Source organism: Henckelia pumila, chromosome 4, assembly GCF_033568475.1.
Source record: "Henckelia pumila isolate YLH828 chromosome 4, ASM3356847v2, whole genome shotgun sequence".
NCBI classification, from domain to species: Eukaryota; Viridiplantae; Streptophyta; class Magnoliopsida; order Lamiales; family Gesneriaceae; genus Henckelia; species Henckelia pumila.
In genome coordinates this window covers 13875206-13896729 of record NC_133123.1, presented here as the reverse complement: position 1 = coordinate 13896729, position 21524 = coordinate 13875206, and the positions used below count along the sequence as shown (strand labels likewise).

Genomic DNA, 21524 nt, shown 5'->3' with positions numbered 1-21524 from the left:
AATAATGCTCTGTATCAAACTATTCTATACGTATATGTCTGCATTGATTCGAATCACCATTTGGCTAGTACTCTATAACATTGAAAGAAAACGAATAAATTTGAACCCATATTCTTCATAAAGGATTGGAACAGAAGTGTCAAATGGAGTACGAATAAATAATTTAACAAGGAATCTCATTTACTTGGCATAATAAGCTAAAGTAGACACTAAATCTATAACCCCTTGGGAAACGGAAGGGTTATTCTTAGTAACCAAGCAAAATTATCATCCAGACATGAACCAGATCTGGTCTCCTTTTACAAAATTTGAGGCAAAACTGCAAACATGTCATCGTTATTCTAAAGTACATGCTCCAAAAGTAACATATTTGAGCGCACATTTAACAGTCGAAAATTATCAATAAGACATTAATTCAAAGAAAAGGGTGCATCACCCATGGTACATTGTTTACACTCAACATCGATCACACAATATAATGTAAGAAAAGATAACATCCAAGTTACTTTACAAAATCCTTGGTGATCATCACTCCTAAAAAAAACTCCAACGGTGTTCTTCTAAGAACTAAACCACGAATGAAGATTACTCTAGGAACTTGTACATGCCATAAGAAAACCAATATAATGGCTGTTGAGTTACTAGTCTTTTGCCACCTCAGCAACGTTCGAGCTTGTATGCAGCGATACAACTACACTCTCCTTTTCATTGTGATTCTCACAGATTTCAGATTTCCGATCAGGACAGGTTTTGGCAATGTGCCCCTCCTTGCCACAACCGAAACATATCCTTTTCCTTTCTCTAATTGCTGTTCCATGCTTAAACTCCACTGTATGACCATTCTTATGGATGATATGTTCTTTCTTATGGCAGTCACGAGACTCTTCCTCAACCTGAAGAAGATGCATCAACCCATTCAATGATAAATCCTCCTCGTGAAGCAATCTATTCCGGAGTTCCTTCCAAGAAGGTGGGAGCTTGGATATTATGACACTAACATGAAAGTTTTCGTCTATAAAGGAACCAGAAGCCATTATCGAGTTGACAATCTTGTGAAGTTCTTGAACCTGCTCAAGGACTGATACCCCGTCCACCATCTGGAAATGAATATATTTGTTGATTTGAGACATTTTTGTTCCAAAATCCTCATCATGCACTGATTTTAGTTCTTCCCAGAGCTCTTTAGCAGAAAAGCTTTTAAGTGAGTAGAAATGGAAAAGATTGTCGCATAGAGATTTCAAGATGTTTTCGCGGCAGATGTAGTCATCATATATCCACCTCTGAATGGCAGCTTTGACTTTAGCCGTTTCATTAAAACTAACTTCAGAGTTCAATGATAGGCTGGGACATGGCTCGACAAGCACATATGCAAAGTTGGAACGGCTCAGAAATAATTGCATATGCAGCCTCCAAGAAGGATAATTTCTTCCCTCAAGACGCATGGTTTGTATGGGAATAAGTTGTTCGTAATGGAAGGAATTAGCTGTATGCTGAAATTGTCCTTGTGTAGGAAATGCAGGTGCTGAAACTGAAACATCAGATTCAGTTTGTTTTATTTCAGCAGGAACCTGTTCCCGATTACCTAAGCCAGAAATACCAGCCTCTTTTTGTTTACTATCAGCAACAATTTGCTCTCCGCAGTTGGAGGTAATCACTGATGTAGATATGTCCATCTCAGTTTGTATCTTCTCGATATGAGTACAACCAGTACTTATACAACTAGAATTGCCGATCTCGCTTTGCTTATTATTAATAGCAGAACTGGCCACTGAATTCGTCATTTCTGCTTCACTCTGCTCTGCAGCAACTCTAGATCTATGATTCACTCAGTAAATGGATAACATGTTACACAAGGTCATTCTGAATCAATGCGAAACCATATCTTTATAGAAAAAATTAACGACAGAAGTAGATGGTGACTCAAACATTTGAGGCAGACAAATAGTGTAACTTATGTCTAACATAAGTTTTACAAACACTCAGTAAGACACCTTGTAATTCTGTAGTGAAAGTGTCTTGCATTGAGCTTTGAGTTGATTTGATAAATGAAATGCGTAATAAATTCAGATTCCTTTTGCACAGATCCAGGAAAAGTGTGCAAGTTTCCAAGAATAAAATTTGTGGTCCATCGCAATAAAAAAGAAGCCTAACCTCACCCGAGAATCTAGTTTTGCAATGGCCTCCTGAATTGCAGGGAAGCTCTTTCTGAATGTGAACCATTGTTCAGGCATCAAGCTGACACCTGAGTTGAAAATAATAAGTACATAAAGGCATCAAACACAAATTAAATGAAGGACATGCCAGCGCTGATAGTGCATTGATGCTCTCAGACATGCCACGTGTAAATGCTTTTTCATTTTTTAAAAAACATTGTTTATTTAAAAAAAATTCCGTAATCCTAACCACTATTGATGGTTTGCCTTTTAGATCTAAACCTCAAATTTTGGTTCCCGCACACACCACTGCGCTTCAACCGTCAAAGGATTTTACCGTTCACAGACGAACGCCGTCGCCACCACCACTATTGTTAGACAAAGCTTCCACCATTTTTTTCCAAGGTTACAAATCTTAAACCCCTCTTTCAGTTACAGGCTTTTCTTTTCTCATTCAAAAGAGTATTCTTTTTCCAAGGTTAAACATTTTAAATCCTTTTTTTTTCCATTTAAAAGAGTATTGTTTTTTTGCATCTCTTGTGATATCGAGATGTGATGATCTATTGTTTAATTGGTGGTATCTGAAGTTGCTAATTTTTACTCGTTAAATACTTGCGCATAAAGGTTGAAATCCCTGGAAATTTTCACGAGAGATTCGCTAATCATTACCGTGAAATCCCTTCATATCTAATTATTTGTATATTTTTGGAGGATATTATCATTTAAATATTCATTCTTGCTAAAAACGAAACGAGATGGTCCCAAGTAATTTGCAAACCGAGGGTACCAGTAAGATTTTTTTGCTTTGAGCAGACTCAGCTTTTGAAATGTTTGCACAAGCTCTGATCTCACTCCCTAGTTAATATATACCGTCAATGTCACAAGCAACAAAGTTTACAGTTTTTGGGCTAAGAAACAAGAACCATATGTTGAAATTCCAACTATTCATTTTTAAGTACATTCATATAATTTGTTTTTTTAAATTAGATCCAGTTGGTTTCTTGTTTGAAAATGGAAAATGACAACTCGTTGTCACTTGAAGAGTTGGAAGGAGATTACGGTCAAGAAACCGAAATTGATGACATTTAAAAAAGGCAATGTGGAGTTCTGAATTTATCTATGCCAGAAAATGAAGGTAAAAACTAAAAACTCTATTGTCAATGTCATGAGGAGTAAAGTAGTTAAAATTGTTAACAGTGTCGAAAATGTTTATTTATTGTATCACATACCAAGGGATTTAGTACGAGGAAGTGTGATCAATGATGTTTTTTCCATACTAATAAACTTTAAGGAAAGGAATTTAATTGCTTGTATGAAAAATATTCTAGTAAAAGAATTCTAGTATATCAAAAGTCGATCAACGAATTATAAAACCAAATTGAAAATTAAAGTGCAAAATGGATGAGAAGATTTTTGGAGAACCATAACCATAATATGTTTGCACAAGATCAATGTCACTTGTTAAGATCAGCACACAATATATTACATGCAAAAAAGTCTACTCTAAAAGCTATGGTAAATGCTGTAATATTTGTTTCTCGTGATGGTTTTTTTATGGAGAAAAATGGGGACCAGAAAATTTAGGTTTTATTTGAAAGAATGCATATGCATAAGACAATATGAATCTACTGAAAAAAGCATACCAAAATTGAGAATGAAGATGTCATTGTACTAAATAAACATATATCTTATAAATAAAACAAATAAAGAGAATTATTTTTATAAGAATGTGCACGAAAGGGTGATGAACTTTTACTTTAGGGCTATAGGTGTGCGGTTGATAATGAATATTTTGGTGACGTTATGTCGCTTGGTACAACCTATAAAACAAACCGGTACAATTTGATTCGTGCTTCCTTTGTTGGTATAAATCACCACATGCACAATGTGATATTTGACTTTTATGTCAGATAAAACCGAAGGTTCTTTTAATTGGTTGTGTACAACATTTCTAGAGATTCTATGAACGAAAAACAAACTCAAAGTATTTTTTCAGATCAATGTCAAGCCATAAATACAATTGAAATAGTTTTCCAAATTCACATCATCATTTATGACGATGACATGTAAATCAAAATGGTGCTTTCACACTTTGGGTCAATGACGATTTAGCTTTTTAAAAATTGTGGAATAAATGCATGACTTATTGTGAATCTAAAGATGAATTTGAAGCCACATGGAAATATATGATTGATACGTATAATTTGCATGATCATAAATGGTTGAATGAGATGTACAAACGTAAAGAAAAATGAGTTACTTCTTTTAGTAATGGAAGGTTTCGTTTGGCTACTTCGAAGAGTGAGGTCACAAATATGGTAAAAAAAAAGTAATAGAATGAGTTATTTGCATAAATTTGTAATAAATTATGCAAATATTCAAAATAAATGGCAGGATAAGCTGAAGGTTGATACTCGGAATGATAAGTCTGCACAAATTTTGAAAAACCATCTATTGTTGATTCAAGATGCTCATTTGTAGCTCCTTCAATAATAAGAGTAACCATGTTACATATGTATGCTTCATTTATGTGACCATCATTAGGAATATCATCACACGGTGTCTCATCGTCATTCACACTCATATTTTGGACAAGGATAGAGATTCATCTTTTGCATTGTCAACCAATCAGTGTTCTAAATGGCAGGCGGCCGCCAAGGCACCAACGGCCCTCAACCGCCACGCCTTGGCATGAGGCGGCTTTTTCAGGCGGCCCAAGCTGTCCGGCGGGCGAGGCGAACGCGAGGCGGGTGCTCGGGCGGTTGAGGCAACCAAGACGGTCAACACATTTTTAAATTCAGTCAAAGGTCAATAGTCAACTAATTTTAAAATTCTAGTCAAAAGTCAATAAATTTTTAAATCCTAGTCAAAGTCTACCCATTTTAAACCCTAGTTATTGACTCATTTCAAAAACACTAGCCACTTTCTTTTTGTTTTTCATTTTTTCTCCCCACCCTCCACCACACACCTCAAGCTGCCTGCCGCCGCCACCAGCAAGCATTTTAGGTTAGTTTTTGCATATTTCACCTACTTTTACATACATTTTCAGATTTTCTTATTTCAAAATTCAAATTTACTGTTTTTTTCCTTTTATATGTTGAGGATTAATTGCAGAAAACGATAACCAACCGGAGTTGGAATTTAAGCCAAAGTCAAAAGATATTGTTTGGGATTATGGGATATTGTATAATAAAGAAAAAAGAGATTGTATCACATGCAAGTTGTGTAAGAAGCTTATTAAAGGAGGAGTTTATAGGATGGAACTTCATATTGCGGGTATTGTAGGACATGTTGAAGCTTGTCCTCCTAAAGCTTCCGATGAGGACAAAAAAAGAGTGAAAGGTTATCTTGAAAATAGCAAGAACAAGAAGCGAGAAAGAATGGAAGAACTAAAGGAAGAGAGAGCGGAGGTAAACATAGGTGTTGATGAAGAGGATGGTGATTGTCAAGTGATATGAGATTCTTCAAAAAAGAAGTCAAAGCACCTCGGGCCTATTGATAAGTGGACATCCGCAATTGATCCAACAAAGGCAAGACAACAAAACATAAATGATGCCGCGAAGTTAAAGTTTACAAATGATGTGCATGAGTATGTTGCTAGATTGATTTATGAAGCGAGAATTCTTTTTCATGCAATTGATAATCAAAGCTTTAGACAACTTGTAGAGGATCCGGTCCGGGCTACAAACCTCCAAGTCAATATCTTTTAAGAGAGCCACTTTTGAAGCAAGAAGTCGAGAGGACCAAATTATCTCTAAAAAAACATGAAGAAGAGTGGATGAAAAATGGATGTTAAATAATGACCGATGCATGGACCCATCGCAAGAGGAGAAACATTATGAATATATGTGTTAATTGCAAGCTAGGTACTTCATTTCTTGGTTCTATTGAAGAATCCATGGAGGCACACACCGGTCTTTACATCTTTGAGTTTGTTGAAAAATATATCATTGAGATTGGCCCGCAACATATTGTTCAAGTAGTGACGGACAATGCCACAAACAATATGGCGGCAGCGGATTTATTGAAGGTTACACAACCTCAAATTTTTTGGACCTCTTGTGCTACCATACAATCAACCTCATGCTTGAAGCAATTGGAAAACTACCAAAGTTTAGTGGAATGCTTGAGAAAACAAAGGCCTTAACCATATTCATCTATGCACATCATAGACCTTTGGCTATTATGAGGAAATATACCAAGAAGAGGGACATTGTGAGGCCCGGGGTGACTAGATTTGCAACTTCATTTTTTACTTTGGAAAGTCTCAAAAACAAGAAAGATCAATTGAGACTTATGTTCACATCCGAAGAGTGGAGCAAAACAAAGTTACAAAGTTACAAAATGTCACCCCTATTTTGAAGATTATTGATGAGAAGTCTAAGGGTAGACTTGATAGTCCTTTGCATTATGCCGCTTACTTGTTGAATTCGGTCTTTTTCTTCAAAGATTCAAGCATGTCAAATGACACCAAGATTATGAATGAGTTCTTGAATTGTGTCGAGATCATTTTTCCCACATGAGAACATGCAATCTACCATTGCTAATGATGAATTGTTGAAGTATAAGAGTAAATTCGGTAACTTTGGAAGAAAAATGGCGATCACGGCATATGAGAAGGTAGATGTGTATCATTACTTTGATCCGGGTTAATCTCTTTCCTTTATTTCTATTCACTAACATACATATAGTAGTTTTTTTACCCATCTTTGGTTTAAATTTTAATTAATTTTTTTACCACTTTAATTTTTGAAGTTGGATGGTGGTCCAATTATGGTGGTGACACTCCAAACTTACAGAAAATGTCAATGAGATTTCTCTCTTTGACAAGTAGTTCATCGGGATGGGAAAGAAATTTAGGCCAATTTGAAGGGGTAAATGTTAAGTAGTAATTCATAAATTATGTTATCGATCATTTATTTTATTAATAACAATGGTTTAAAACTTTAAATGTTTAGATACATACTAACTACTAAGAAGAGGAATAGACTCGAGACATCCAGATTGAATGATCTTGTAATTGTCAAATTCAATGCCAATCTTATGAAGAAGAAAAGTAAAAGAGAAATGGGTGGAGATTTGCTTCTATCCTCTCAAGCTAGTGAAGCTCAAGGTTGGCTTGTTGATGGTGGTGATGAAGATGAGGTCGAGCCGGGTTCCGAACTTACTTGGAGAATGGTAGAGGAGGCCTCCGGAGCCGATGAAGTGCTACAACCAAGAAGGAGTGCAATGAACATCCCCATTAGAGAACTTGATGAGGATTTAGATACATCGGAGGAGGAGAAAGAAGGAGATATTGATTTTGAGTCCGATAAGAAGATTCTGAATGTTGTTGATGGTGTGCATATGTGAATGATTTAGAAGATTAGTTATGTTTAGTCTAATACTTATTGACATAATGTCCTAGTGGATTGAAACTTTGAATTTTAAACTTAGTGTTTTTGTCAAAGTAATTATATTACAATGTTAGTATTAATATGATGATGAATCTTTATTAATTATCTTGTTAGTTTGAGTTTATATATTTATTTGCACCTTGTATAGATGGTATTATATTTATGAAGATTTTTTTTATGCATGACTATATATGATTACCCATAAAAATGCTTAAAAAAAATTCAACCGCCAAGGCACCGTCAAGGCGGCCGAGGCGGTAGGCGGTCACAGACCGCCCCGACACCGCCTCCCGCCATTTAGAACACCACAACCAATCTACATAATCTTTTTCTCGCATCCTTGTGAGGGTTGCTCAGTTGACTTAAATCATATATCGATCTCATTATTTGGTTGTCAACTACCATCTAAGATACGGGAAGTTTTATGCCACCCCAAAGGGCACTGCCCTGGGGTGGCGTGGCAGAGTATGATTGGTTAAAATCAATGGGCCCCATCACGGATTGCCACGCCACCCCCAGGGCAATACCCTTGGGGTGTCATAGAATTTCCCCTAAGATACATGACAAGCAACACCACTACTACTTTTCGACAATCAGAGTTAACTATATTTCTTACCTCCTTCATAGTAATAGTTGCGTAAAATAGTCGCATTCATAGAGTTAAACACCATCAAAACATGCTTATACAAAATCTCCATTGCCTCAAACTGAAAGCAGTGCACTTTATTTAATGATTCTTCTTATTGAAGAACACATGCCTATCCCATGAGTTTTCATTATGACACTTTACTTCCAACTCAATCCAATTCCAATCATTACCAAAATAAGATGATTGTTCAAGTGATATGCAAATCAAAGAATTGACCAATTCAATCTCAAATAACTGGTATATGAAAATCATATAAACATCAGCAGCTTTAATCAACAATAGATGATTTTTTAAAAGTGTAGGTTTATCACGCCCACAACGAGTACTCAATCTTCTCATTATCCAGCCAATTATTTTGAATTTTTGCATAATTCATCACAAATTCATACTAAGAACTCATTCTATTAACTATTTTTTTAAAACCATATTTGCGACTTTCCTCCTCGAAATAGCCACAAGTCTCGCACTAAACCTTCCATTACTAAAAGTCGTAGCCTATTTTTCTCTAAGTTGTATATCTCACTCAACTATTTATGGCCATACAAGTTATACGTATCAATCGTATATTTCCATGTGGCCTCAAATTCATCTCCAGATTCACAATAAGTCATGCATTTATTCCAAATTTTAAAAGCTAAATCGTTATTTAAACTCCTAAAGTGTGAAAGCAGCGTTTTGATTTACATGTCATCGCCAGAAACGATGATGTGAATGTGAAAAATTGTATTCATCATGGCTTGTCATTGATCTGAAAAAATAGTTTGAGATTGTCTTTCTTTTATAAAATCAAGAATTTGTAAACAAATTATTAAAAGAACATTCGGTTTTATCTGACATAATGGCCAAGTCAAATATCACATTCTACATATAGTAATTTATACCAACAAACGGAGCATTAATCAAATTGTATTTATTTGTTTTATAAATTGAACCAATCCATATGTCATCACCAAAATATTCATAATCAACCGCAAATCTATTATCTCTAAAGAAAAAATTCATCAACATGTCGTCATCATCCAATTACATGTTTCAATAAAAATAATACTCCTTATTTGCATTATTTATAAAATATTTAATAAGTTCAATGACATCCCTATTCTCAATTTTGGTATGTTTTTTCAGCCGATTCATATGGTCGGTCATATGCATTTTTCTAACAGAACATAAATTTTCTGGTGCACATACTTCATTTTCCATGAAATAAAACGCACTATAAACAGATATTCCAACATTTTCCAACGCTTATAGAGTGGTCTTTTTTGCATGTGATGAATTGCGTGCCGATCTTATCAAATGAGTTTGATCAAGTGCAAACATCTCTTGGTCATGCTCCTCCAAAAATCTACCAACCCACCATTCACCACTTTTACACTTACAATATAATTTAATTTTCAATGTGACTTCACCATTAGTTCTAGTGACCGACTTTGATAAAGTTAAATCCTTTTACAAGAACTCTATTCATCTTTCAAACCTGGACATGAACAATTAAATTCTTTTCATTGAAGTTCATTAGCATGAGTAAAACATAGTTGATCCATCCTACCTCACATTAAATCCCTTGAAATGTGCATATTGACAATGCAATAAATAAGCTTCTTCGACATTGTTAACAATTTTACCACTTCTACTTTACTCCTCAAAACATTGACAATAAAGTCTTCAATTTGTACCTCACCATATTCTGGCATAAATAAATCACGTAATCCACATTGTCTTTTTAAAATCTATCAATTTCGACTTTTTGACCATAATCTTCCTCAACTCTTCAAGTGACATTTCCTCTCAAGATGTTATAACAACTAATTTTAAATTACATTCCGCAGAATGAGAGGCCAAAATTTACCACATGGAGCAGTGCTATAGAGCTAAATGAGAAATAACTATAAGATACGGTTCTTGATATTTTTGCTTTTATTTCATTTTTTGCAGATGGAGGGGACTAGTGTCGGTGGTCTACCTAACAATTGTGAAAAATAATAAATTCAAATAGCAATTTTTCTTGAGGCAGAAATTTAAGTTTGTTTTAGGTAATTCTACCATTTTTATGGTGCCACGATTCTTAATAGTGAAAGACATACAACAGGACGAAATTTTCTACTACAATTGGTGCTCCAAACTGTGCTGCAAACAAGCCCTTTTTGCACAAATTATTAATTCTTAGAAATTAAACGAACGAAACACCATGTATGAACAAAATACAATTAATCATTATTCGATTTATTTATTTTTTAAAAAAATAAATTGTATCTCATGCAAGATAAATTATTAAAACAATATATTAATGATTTTTGTAATTAGAAAATAGATTAATCGAATGTTTTATTCAAGGTTCTAAAATTCGCTAGGCGCTCGTCGGGCGCCCGACCAGCGCCTAACGCCTAGGCCGCCTAGGCGGGGACTAGGCGCCGCTAGGCGGATTCCGCGGTATAACAAAAAAAATCACATTAGATAACTCCAACACAAAAAAAACATCAAATTTAAAAATAATTTCAAGTATATAGCTTCTTTTCTTTGTTCAGAAATCAGAAGTACAGCAAATGAAGATGAAGATTGGTCTGGGTAGAAACCTTTTCTATTTTCTCTGACTCTGGCCGCTTCGTTGGATTCCTCTCAAATGAGGATGAAGATGGTTAGGGCAAGCCAACAAGTTATTTTGGCTTGTTGGACTTTAGTTTGAGGCCTCATTAGCTTTCATTTTTTTATTGGGCTTTTAATTAAAAACCCAATAAAAAACTTAAAAGCAAAAAAAATCTAAAAGCCCAAAAACAACCTGAACGTGCATCTTCCCTTCCCCAATTTCCCTTCCCCAACGCCTAGCCGCCTAGGACGCACAGCCCGATTAGGCGCCGTCTAGGGCGGCCTATGCCTAGGGCGGCCGATTATCACCTTTTCGGTGCGGCCAGGGACCGCCTAGCGCTTAGGCGGCCGCCTAGGCCGAATTTTCGAACACTGGTTTTATTCATGATTGATTGTATTTTGTTCATCCATGTTGTTTAGTGCGTTTAAATTTTAATAATATGCGCAAAAGGGACTTGTTTGAGCAATGTGTAGCATGGTTTGAAGTAGTAGAGGATTTTGTTCCCATACAACACAGTCATTTATACTAAGAACTGTTTCGAGTGAACCTATATATTTATGGTAGTATATTTTGGAGAAAAAAAATATGAAGATCATCACCTGCTTTAGGGACCATGTTTCCATCTTTTATACTAAAATCCCGGATTGAAACAAAGGTTCTTCCACTGTGATCATAGATGCTCACCATTCTATTCTCTGCCAGCTGCATACCAGAAATGCTTTAAAACAAGAAGCACAGAACTTTGTGGCAGCCAAATCAAGAAAATGGACATTTTCAAGTGATAGAGATTCGTTGAATCATCTTCTGTTATTCTTATAGTTCACAGACAAAATCAATTAACCATACAAAAAGAAGATAAATAATATTTTCCTCCATCATCAGGTGTTTGGGTAAGAACCCATTAATAGAAAATCCAACAATATTCAACTAACCTTACAGATGATTTTGCCATCGTAATGCAATTCGTCGCCGCCGCCTCCCAATTGCTCCCGCGGCCGCTTCTTTTCATTCCCGACACCGTTAATTTGATTGATGTCATCGTCCTTACTCAGATGCGACGGCGTCGTGTTGAGGATGGCTTTAGCCGTCGAGAGCAGAAAAGAGTCAACGAGTCCTCGGACGAACGTCCGTTCGGAAACTCCGGATAGGTCTAATCCTAGCCGCTCGGCGGCGGCGGCCCGGATACTTGACTCCGTAGCCGTCTCCAAGTCCGATGTTTCGAGAATCTGCAACACGGTTGCTTCAATCTTAGGCCGTTTCGATGCATTCAAGCACTTTCCATCCATCGACCAATAATTCTTCCAAAATGGCAAAGAAAGTGGATATTCTCAGTGCCAAGCCAGAATGATTTTGGGTACTTCTCCCACCCCATGTATCTTCATAATCAAACCAAAAATTTTAGGTCATTAGTTGAATAGAAAAATATAACATCTACTCATCCTAAATACAGCGTCGAGAAAGCCCATAACATATACATCGGGCCCAAATTGAACCAAAATAGAGTTTCCATTTGCTATTTGGGCCATTGGGCTTTAGTCCATATGGCCTGACTCCTAAATAATGATGTATTAATACTGTAGCGGCAAGATCATCTTTGAAGTTCAAAATTTTAATATGATCCCTACTTTTTTATAAAAAATAATAATAATAATAATAATATATAGATGCATGTTTTGCCACCAAGCAAGTGTCCACTTCTTCACATTTCGTCTGTGCAATTCTTGGGTCACGTGTTTTGCCACAGCCAAAAACGGAGAACTGCCCTTGGAAAGCATCTTCTTGCATAAAATTCGAGACCAGAGGGTACACAAACTAGAAAGCTGCCGGTAGTGGCAACCCATTTTGTAAATGACCCTAACATCGTGGCATCTTTTTTTTTTTTAAATGGCAACCCATTTTGTAAATGACCCTAACATCGTGGCATCTTTTTTAAAAAAATATATATATATAATAAATAGATAAAAGCATGTTGGGATTTCCCAGTTACACTACTTATATTATCGATTTATCGTCCATTTGAACCCAAGAACTCATAGTCTTCCAGCTACTCGTCGTTGGGCCAAAAGATTCTTGACGCATAGACGACCTGACATGTTGCATCTTTGTGTATCAACATTTTCAACACTCTTAACTTCTTGAGTTGTGTATCTAATTTCTAATTTTATTTCATGTATAGGATCAAACAATACATATTTCGTATTGAATCATCGCTACTTTTAGGTAGTGTTTGGGAGAACTTACAGAAAGCACTTCTCAACTTTTCTTTAATAAAATTTAGAAAATTTTCAAAATTTTGTTAAAAAAAAGCTGAGAAGTGCTTACTAGAAGTTCTCTCAAATAATACTTTAGCGAGTTCGAACCCTGATGAGAGCGAAACGCTCGGCCCTTGTTGAAATCCCCTATCTTTAGTACATAATAATAGTACCCCAAAAATTCATAGTGGGAAAAAATTAATGCACAAACTTTAGCACCCAAAAAGGCATAGTGAAAGGACGAATCTCTAATGCGTAATTAAATGGAGGAGGTAGAGGTCGATTGCTTTGTATGACCACATTAATGATAAAACAATCTTAAGAAACGAGACCCACTTGGCCCATTCACGTGCTGAACGAGGGTTAAGTCGATACCAACATAAGGATAATACATCAATTTTACATTTAAATGTTTAATTTCAATTTGGTTACGTGAAATTCATATATTTTTATGAATTTGATCGGTTGTTCAAATCAATTTTTAATAATTTGATTTTATATTATAATATCTTTATACTAGAACGAACACACCCGACCGGTCGGATGTGTCACAAGAATAGCTAAAGGGATGTCCAAGTTGGTGGAGTAGGTGAACTCTTGGCCATAGGTCAGGAGTTCGATTTTCCCTGACAACATCTTCTTGCACTAGCCTGTCAGACAAGGCTTGCCTAGTGTGGTTTACCTGACGAGCATAATTTACATACTATTGCGTTAGGACAGGGGTTTACCCAGAGCGCACCAAAAAGTAGCGGGCTAGCGGCTGCGGATTTCCACGTTAAAAAAAAAAAAAAAAAAAAAAAAAACTATCTCGGGGCCGTTTGATTTCGGTAATTGTAGCTGCCAATAAATGTTTCTATTCGATTCCGGAAGATCAATAGTTGCTCCATTATTATTATTTCCCCCCGTTGGTGGGTGAGACACTCCATAAATACCGTTGGCAAAGTGAAAATTTCATTAAAGAAAAACATAATTATTTGTATCGGACCCAGAAAAATTTATGGAGGCTGACCAAATTAATTCATTCAGGTTTCTTTATGTTAATTAATACTCTCCTTCCTTTTAATTTCTGTGCCGATCTGCAAGTATTTATTAGATGGTGATGTTAATCTATTTGATTCATGTCTAGTGGTGTAAAAAGATCGGGTTCGGGTAAGATTTTATGTTTATATCTTTTTCGGTATTCAATTTTCATTTTCATCTTCATCTTCATCTTTATCTCCAATCTTGTCAGAAGATCGGATATTCATATTCTTCCCAAATACTCGATTATCATTTATAATTGTATTTTTAAAAAAATTTGAATTATTTCGATAAAACTGAGTTTATTTATCAAATTCTTAAGAAACAATAAGATAAAATTAAATATAAAAAATAAAAAATTAAACATCATATAAGAAATAACAAAATTTACCATCGGTCAACAAAATTAAATTATAATTAACATTTATTTAATATAATTAAATATACATATATATATATATATGTAGAGTTTCTTTCAAGTGCCCACCTACCATGTCCACCACCATGCCCACCAATGATGTGTCACTATTCTATTGGACCTACAATTTATCACATCTTTATCACATCCAATAGAATAGTGTCACATCATTGGTGGGCATGGTGGTGGCATGATAGGTGGGCACTTGAAAGAAACTCTATATATATATATATATATATATATATATATATATATATATATATAATCGGGTATTCGAATAGGATATGGATAGGATGTTACTACATCCGCCTCTATTACCAAACCCGAAAATCATCATACTTGATTACTCATTTATTTAATCTGGTCCAAAAAGTCCCTTCATACCCTTTTTCATTGGGATCGAATATCGGATTCTCCATCGAATTCAGAGTAAATTAACATCTCTATTCATGGAGGGTTCATAACACTTGATCGAAACATGTGAGATTAAAATTAAAATTAATTCTTGAATGTAATGTAAGGTACGGACTACGGATTCACATGCTAATATCTCATTACTTATATGATTATGTTGTACCGAAAAACTCCACTGCTTTTCAAGGAGCTTTCGAATATTTGTGGAGGCAATTAGGATAGGGTGGTCTTGAGAGTGGTTGTGTTTAGAGAAGCTTAGTGACTTTGAATGATTATGTCTGAATTCCTTTTTTAAGGAACACATTCTTTAATACACAAACAATACGTGAGTAGTACTAATAATTAATTCACAAGATTTGTAACTGAAATTACTTTTAGAAGATACTAACGTGAGACTTCCATGATGCATGACACCGGCCACTTGTTTAATTTTGCGAATTAATGTATCGTTTAGTTTGAGATATGATATAAGTAATATATAAATATGTAGTATAGTGTAATAAAAATAAATAAGAAATGATAGTTAAAATAGTATTAGATTTGATTGATAGATTATGATTTATTTGATTTGATTGATTAAATTTTATATAAAAATGTTAAATGACTATTTTGTCCTTTTAACAATAAATAAAATAAAAAATTATATTATTTATAAGGGGTAATATAGTAATTTGAATTCAATGATTTGATTGATGTGAGATAAATAATTAATTATTTGATTGATGTAAAATAAATAGTTAATATATAGATAAATAATATGATGAGAAAAATGTGAGATGTGATGAGATTAGTTATACATATATTAGTAATATGGTAAACAAAACGGTGCTGTATATATCCAGCATAATTTACGAATACATAACATAACATCCCATGGTCATTATTAGTTTTTTTTTAGCAATTTGGTAAGCAATCAATTTCATCAAATTTTTGTAAACAACGATTATCTATATTATAAGAAATCGTTTGTAGTCGGTGATAACACTTTTTGATTGATTCCTTATCATTGTTTTGTCTAGTGTTTGACTCAAGTTTCTCTAATGATTAGTTTCATAGACCATTGTTTTATTTGAGTGTATTTATTTATCATCCTCGTGTTATTTATCCATCATCATCTCATTTATGAACCAAATGATGACTAAAAATGATCAAAATGGATGTTCATCTTTACTATGAATTATAATAATTGTAAAAAATTAAAAAAAATATACTCCATTTTCTTTAAATTTGACAAGTTGAGCTTGAGCAACACCATATTAGAACTCAAACTCGACAAAATATTTTAGTATTTGAAATTGGTTTGTAAGAAAATTTCAAGTTCGAGCTCAGCAATAAAAATGTCATTCAATTATATTGAACATTCCAGTTGCCATTAAAGAGTGCGTCTATGTAAAAGGGTCAAAATGAGTTAGATTCGTCAGATCAGCTCGTTCTGCCATACGAAATAGGTGGGTTGGGTTGACAATTTCTCAACCCGCCTAAAAATTGGGTCGCGCCTAATGATGAGTTATGGCAGGTTGCGAGTCGAGCTACGCAAAACCCGTCAAATTACATATAAACTCGTTGGGTTGGCTCGTCTAATCACCTAAAATAAAATGGTTGTATTAGTCTTTTCTCAACCTGCCTAAAGGTGGGTCGATTCGTCTCGTTAACATGTTTTCGACACTTCTCATGTGAGAAGGTCTCACATATCTATAATCATGAGATGAGTCGATCTGATCCATATAGAGAATGAAATAATACTTTTGACATTGAATATAATTAAATCAATCACAATTCTCATAAAATTGAATTGTAATATAAGTTTTTGTATTGATTAAATTTATGGTAAAATAAAAATTAAAATATTATTTTAAAAAATTTGGCAATGTGATTGATATGTTTGAAAAATAGACGTATATCTAAAAATTAAACCACCAAAGAAAAAAAATGTGCTATTTTAATATAATTCAAACATCTTGGCCTCATCTACGTTGGATTCATCACTGAACTAGTTATGTCATAATCTGACAAATTATTATAAAAAAACAAGAAATACAACAAAAACATAAATATGCATGCTTGGAAAAAAAATCCAGAACCGCCTCAACTCTAAACACAATCTCTATCTGAGAGACACATCGATCCCCAGAGTTTTCTCCCAATCTCACTCTGTAAAAATGGAAGGGAAATTTATCCTCTCCATTTTCCTCGCCATCTCCGTGTCTTTTTCCGCTGCTCTTCAGCATCAAACCTTGGTCCTCACCTCTCTTCCCAGACCCCAAGATCTTTCGCCGCTGACCCAGAAAGATTTCGGACTGGAAGTTGAAGATGAGGCTTCACCCGAATCTGGGAATATTTTGTCACTGGATTTACACCACGTGGACAATCTTTCACCGGCTTTGAATGCTACGCCGGAATCCCTTTTCAATCTACGCCTCCGACGCGACGCCGTTAGAGTCAAAGCACTGCAGTCCACGGTTGCTGCGGCCAACGCCTCGAGAAACCCGCCGCGTGATTTTAGCAGCTCGGTGATTTCGGGACTTGGGCACGGAAGCGGGGAGTACTTCACACGCTTAGGGATAGGCACTCCGGCCAAGTATGCGTACATGGTGCTCGACACTGGAAGTGACGTCGTTTGGATCCAGTGCTCCCCCTGCAAGAAATGTTACAGACAAGCCGACCCGGTTTTCGACCCGAGAAAGTCGAGCTCTTTCTCGGGAGTCTCGTGTGGGTCTCCCCTCTGCCGCCGCCTCGATTCCCCTGGCTGCACTGCTAATCGGCAGAAATGCCTTTACCAGGTTTCTTACGGCGACGGTTCTTTCACTGTCGGAGAATTTTCGACAGAAACATTAACGTTTCGGCGAACGAGGGTGAAGAATGTCGCCCTCGGTTGCGGACACGACAACGAAGGCTTGTTCGTCGGCGCCGCCGGTTTATTAGGCCTCGGCCGTGGAAAACTGTCTTTTCCCACTCAAGCCGGCCGTCGATTCGGCGATAAATTTTCCTACTGTTTGGTGGACCGGTCGGCTTCCTCGAAACCGTCGTATCTCATGTTCGGTGAATCCTCCGTCTCCAGAAAAGCCATCTTTACTCCATTGGTAACGAATCCGAAGCTCGACACGTTCTACTACGTGGGCCTGAACGGAATTTCCGTCGGAGGGTTTCGAGTCCCGGGAATCACGGCGTCGATCTTCAAGCTCGACCGGAGCGGCAATGGCGGAGTGATAATGGACTCGGGCACCTCCGTGACCCGGTTGACCCGACCCGTTTACGTTGCGCTGAGGGATGCATTCCGTTCGGGGGCGTCGAACTTGAAGCGGGCCTCGGACTTCTCCCTCTTCGACACCTGCTTCGATCTCTCGGGGAAGACGGTGGTGAAGGTGCCGACGGTGGTTTTCCATTTCACCGGCGCTGAAGTTTCTCTTCCGGCGTCGAATTACCTGATTCCGGTGGACAGTGAGGGGACATTTTGCTTTGCTTTCGCGGGTACCGCGAGCGGGTTGTCCATTATTGGAAACATTCAGCAGCAGGGCTTCCGGGTTGTGTTCGATTTGGCTAGTAAACGGGTCGGGTTCGCACCCGGGGGTTGTGTTTGAAATAAATGCCATTGTGTTGTACTACTAATTTAATTTAGGGTTCAAGGAAGAAGACACTAAAGAATGGTAACAAAGTTGCTCTAATTGTTGTAATAGAAAGCCAAATGATATATTTTGCAGCTTGTGGAAGCTTGGTTTTTTTTCCAAGGATTAGCTCGGACATAAAGATATTATGATATGAATTTAAAAAGTCCCTCGGATTCTAACGAGACAAGATTCACGTAAGAGCGGAAAAATATTTCAGATAAATATTTCAGATTCGAAGGATTCCATGGATTGTTTCTAAGCATTAGAAAAAAGTGATTATTATTTTTTAGTTTAAAAAAATTATTTTTGTGTGTGTTTTTAAACTCAAATTATGTGTTAGTTTATGTTTAACTTAATTAAAATTCAAAACTAATCATATGATAATTACGATTCTCCAAAAGTGGTTTTAATAAAAATGTCAATATTAAAATCATTCTAATCATTTATGTATCGAACATTACTCAACCTTGATTTTTATATTTTTTAATTTTTAATTTTTTAATTTTTTTTATAATTTATAAATTTAATCATATCTACAAAAGTATAATCTTTTGTAAACACTCTCTAAATACATTAATATAAGAAGGGTGAAAATGATAACTAAATTGTGATTCTTTTACTTCGGTCCCATTTGGTTTCAGAAGCTAGATCAAAAAAGCACTTTTTAAGTATTTTTCAGTTAATAAAGTGTTTGGTTGACCAAAAAAGTGCTTAAATAAGCATTTTTTAAAGTCAAAATTTGAGTTTTTTTAAAAGCCAAAAATTGTAACTTTTAAAAGTATTTATTTTAAAAAATCTCTATAAAATCCAAACGGGCTATTCGTTTGCATTCTAAAAGGTCCAAAGAGTTTGAAGGGTTCAATCAAATCCTTATTAATATCAATGGCCACTTAAAATCTTGTTGAAAAGGTGGTTCTAAATTCAAACTAGTTCTAAATTCATGAGCGTAGATAAAGAGGAGCTACGTGAAGTCGATATTATTTTAATTTTAAAGAGTAAAATATATGTATATTTTATATGTTATCCTTGCGGGACTTGTCAGTTTAGCATGCGCAAAATTAAAAAATGACACGCAGATTCCACCCTGTCCCTTTGAAAAATGTAATATTACAACTACTCCAAAATAATTACGACTTTAAACACAAAACATCCGACTCGTACATTTGTAAATAATGTATTTATTACAGATCTCAAAAAAACATTCCGTGGCGCTAAATGCGCATTGATTTACAGGTCTATAATATATTAATATTATATTATTTTAATAAAGTTAATTAATGCGTGTTATGAGTCATGACACTAAATTGCTATATTTGTGGGAAATCACGAAATAGCTAGTCCCATTTCAAAAAAAGAAATAGCTAGTCTTCCATGCTAAATATGGTTAGTTCGATGCTATCCCCAGGGTAATGCCTTGGGTAGCGTGGGGATCATAATTGGTCAAAATTAGTGGGTCCCAGGACCCACTAATTTTAACCAATCATGGGATTACACGTCGCCCGCAGGGTAGTACCCTGCGGATGACATGAACAAAATCGCTAAATATAATACACATTAAATTTTAAATAAAAAAAGGTCTTTTGAATTCCATAATATTCATAACATACAAAACAATCTATATTATGGTGTATATTTTGTAGAGTGATTGGAATATTAGAAATTAAAATGTATGTGAGATTTGATGTACTCTTAAAAAATTGTTTGACACATCATGACATTATATCCTTATATTGTGCCATGTCATTATATTCTTTCCTGAGATAAAATAAATGGAGAGGTGTTTTGAACAAACTATTTAAGAAAATGTATAATTAAAAATAATGCAATGAAAAATGTTTTATAAAAAAGTATTTAAAAAGTATTTAGCGAAGCAGAGCCCGTGGCTCATAAAAACTATCTAAAGAATGCAATGAAAAATGTTTTATACTAGTGCAACAATGCAAGTAAAATTTTAATGACATACCAATTTCTTTTTTCTTTTGTTTTTCTATCCTTTTTCTTTTAGACAAGAAATAGGAGTGTTCATTGGTTGGTTAAATTCGGTATTATATAATTTATTTGGGTTTTCGGTTTAAAAATATATAATTTGATAACGAAACCATTTTTATTCGATTCGGTTCAATTTTCTACCAAAAGTTTTTGATTATTTCTATTATATTTACTCGGTTTTGACAATTATTTGAATCAGTAATAAATATATATTTTAGAATATAATATATTATCTTTTTAGATATTTTTTTAAGTAAAACCTTTAAATATAAAATCTCAAAAAATTAGATAATTAGCAGTAAACTAAATTTATTCAATTGAATCTTAATTCAGTACCAAATATCATTTCACAATATATAATCTAAATAGAAATATAAATAAAATTGTTAATTCAATGAAATTTCGATTTTTTTCGATCGGTTTGGCTTTGAGTCTTTTTACATATATAATCTGAAACCGAACATATAAAATTTAGTTTTAACATTTATATTCAAATTAAAAAATAAAGTTTTCTATTTGATTTAGATTTACAATTTTTTTTATTTTGATCAAAATTTTAACACCGTAACAAGAAATATTCCACTATTTTCAGTAAACACATGGAGTGGATACAAGCCCAATATTCGATGGAAGGGAGCCTCGTCGAACAACTTAATTCACAGCCCAAGCTCTTCATTTAGCCCACAACCAAACTTATATTATATTATATTATATTATATTATATTATATTATTTCCCTAAAAAAATCATATCATAATAATAATCTATATCCTTTTAAATATATGAGTTTATTTGTGATTTTATACTAATAAATATTAAATATATGACATTTTAATAAATATATTATATTGAGTGTTTTTGTCCTCTGACCATCATTTTCTCCAAAAATTTGGATCATCGCATACTTTTAGGGAGTGCTTGTAATCACTAAAAAAAATTGATCGTTAGATTTTGACTTAAAAAAATCAATTTTATGTGTTTCTTAAACCTAGATTATGTGTTAACTTATGTTTAATTTAACTGAAATTTAAAAGCTATTCATATG

At 34.7% G+C, this 21524-nt stretch overlaps 2 protein-coding genes across 2 annotated transcripts; one reads left to right on the top strand and one right to left on the bottom strand.

The window, feature by feature from the left end:
* Nucleotides 1-381: 381 nt before the first annotated feature.
* LOC140867720 (uncharacterized) lies at nt 382-12197 on the bottom strand. The gene is made up of 4 exons (XM_073272769.1): nt 11715-12197; nt 11382-11484; nt 2152-2242; nt 382-1815 (listed from the first exon to the last, which is right to left on the bottom strand). Exons 1-4 carry the CDS (start codon nt 12066-12068, stop codon nt 642-644), a joined length of 1722 nt encoding a protein of 573 aa, XP_073128870.1. The 5' UTR covers nt 12069-12197; the 3' UTR covers nt 382-641.
* A 4706-nt stretch (nt 12198-16903) lies between these two features.
* Nucleotides 16904-18661, top strand: LOC140865531 (aspartyl protease family protein 2-like). Its single transcript, XM_073270199.1, has one exon. The coding sequence runs from the start codon at nt 16944-16946 to the stop codon at nt 18462-18464; it is 1521 nt and encodes a 506-aa protein (XP_073126300.1). The 5' UTR covers nt 16904-16943; the 3' UTR covers nt 18465-18661.
* The last annotated feature ends 2863 nt before the right edge of the window (nt 18662-21524 follow it).

What these genes read in the sequence shown, in the direction of transcription:
- LOC140867720 (XM_073272769.1), bottom strand. Translation starts at nt 12,068, where the DNA reads ATGGATGGAAAGTGCTTGAATGCATCGAAACGGCCTAAGATTGAAGCA. An exon ending in AAACATGGTCCCTAAAGCAG is followed by an intron (nt 2,243 to 11,381) that starts GTGATGATCTTC and finishes TTTTCAACTCAG; the next exon opens with GTGTCAGCTTGATGCCTGAA. An exon ending in AAACTAGATTCTCGGGTGAG is followed by an intron (nt 1,816 to 2,151) that starts GTTAGGCTTCTT and finishes AGTGAATCATAG; the next exon opens with ATCTAGAGTTGCTGCAGAGC.
- LOC140865531 (XM_073270199.1), top strand. Translation starts at nt 16,944, where the DNA reads ATGCTTGGAAAAAAAATCCAGAACCGCCTCAACTCTAAACACAATCTC.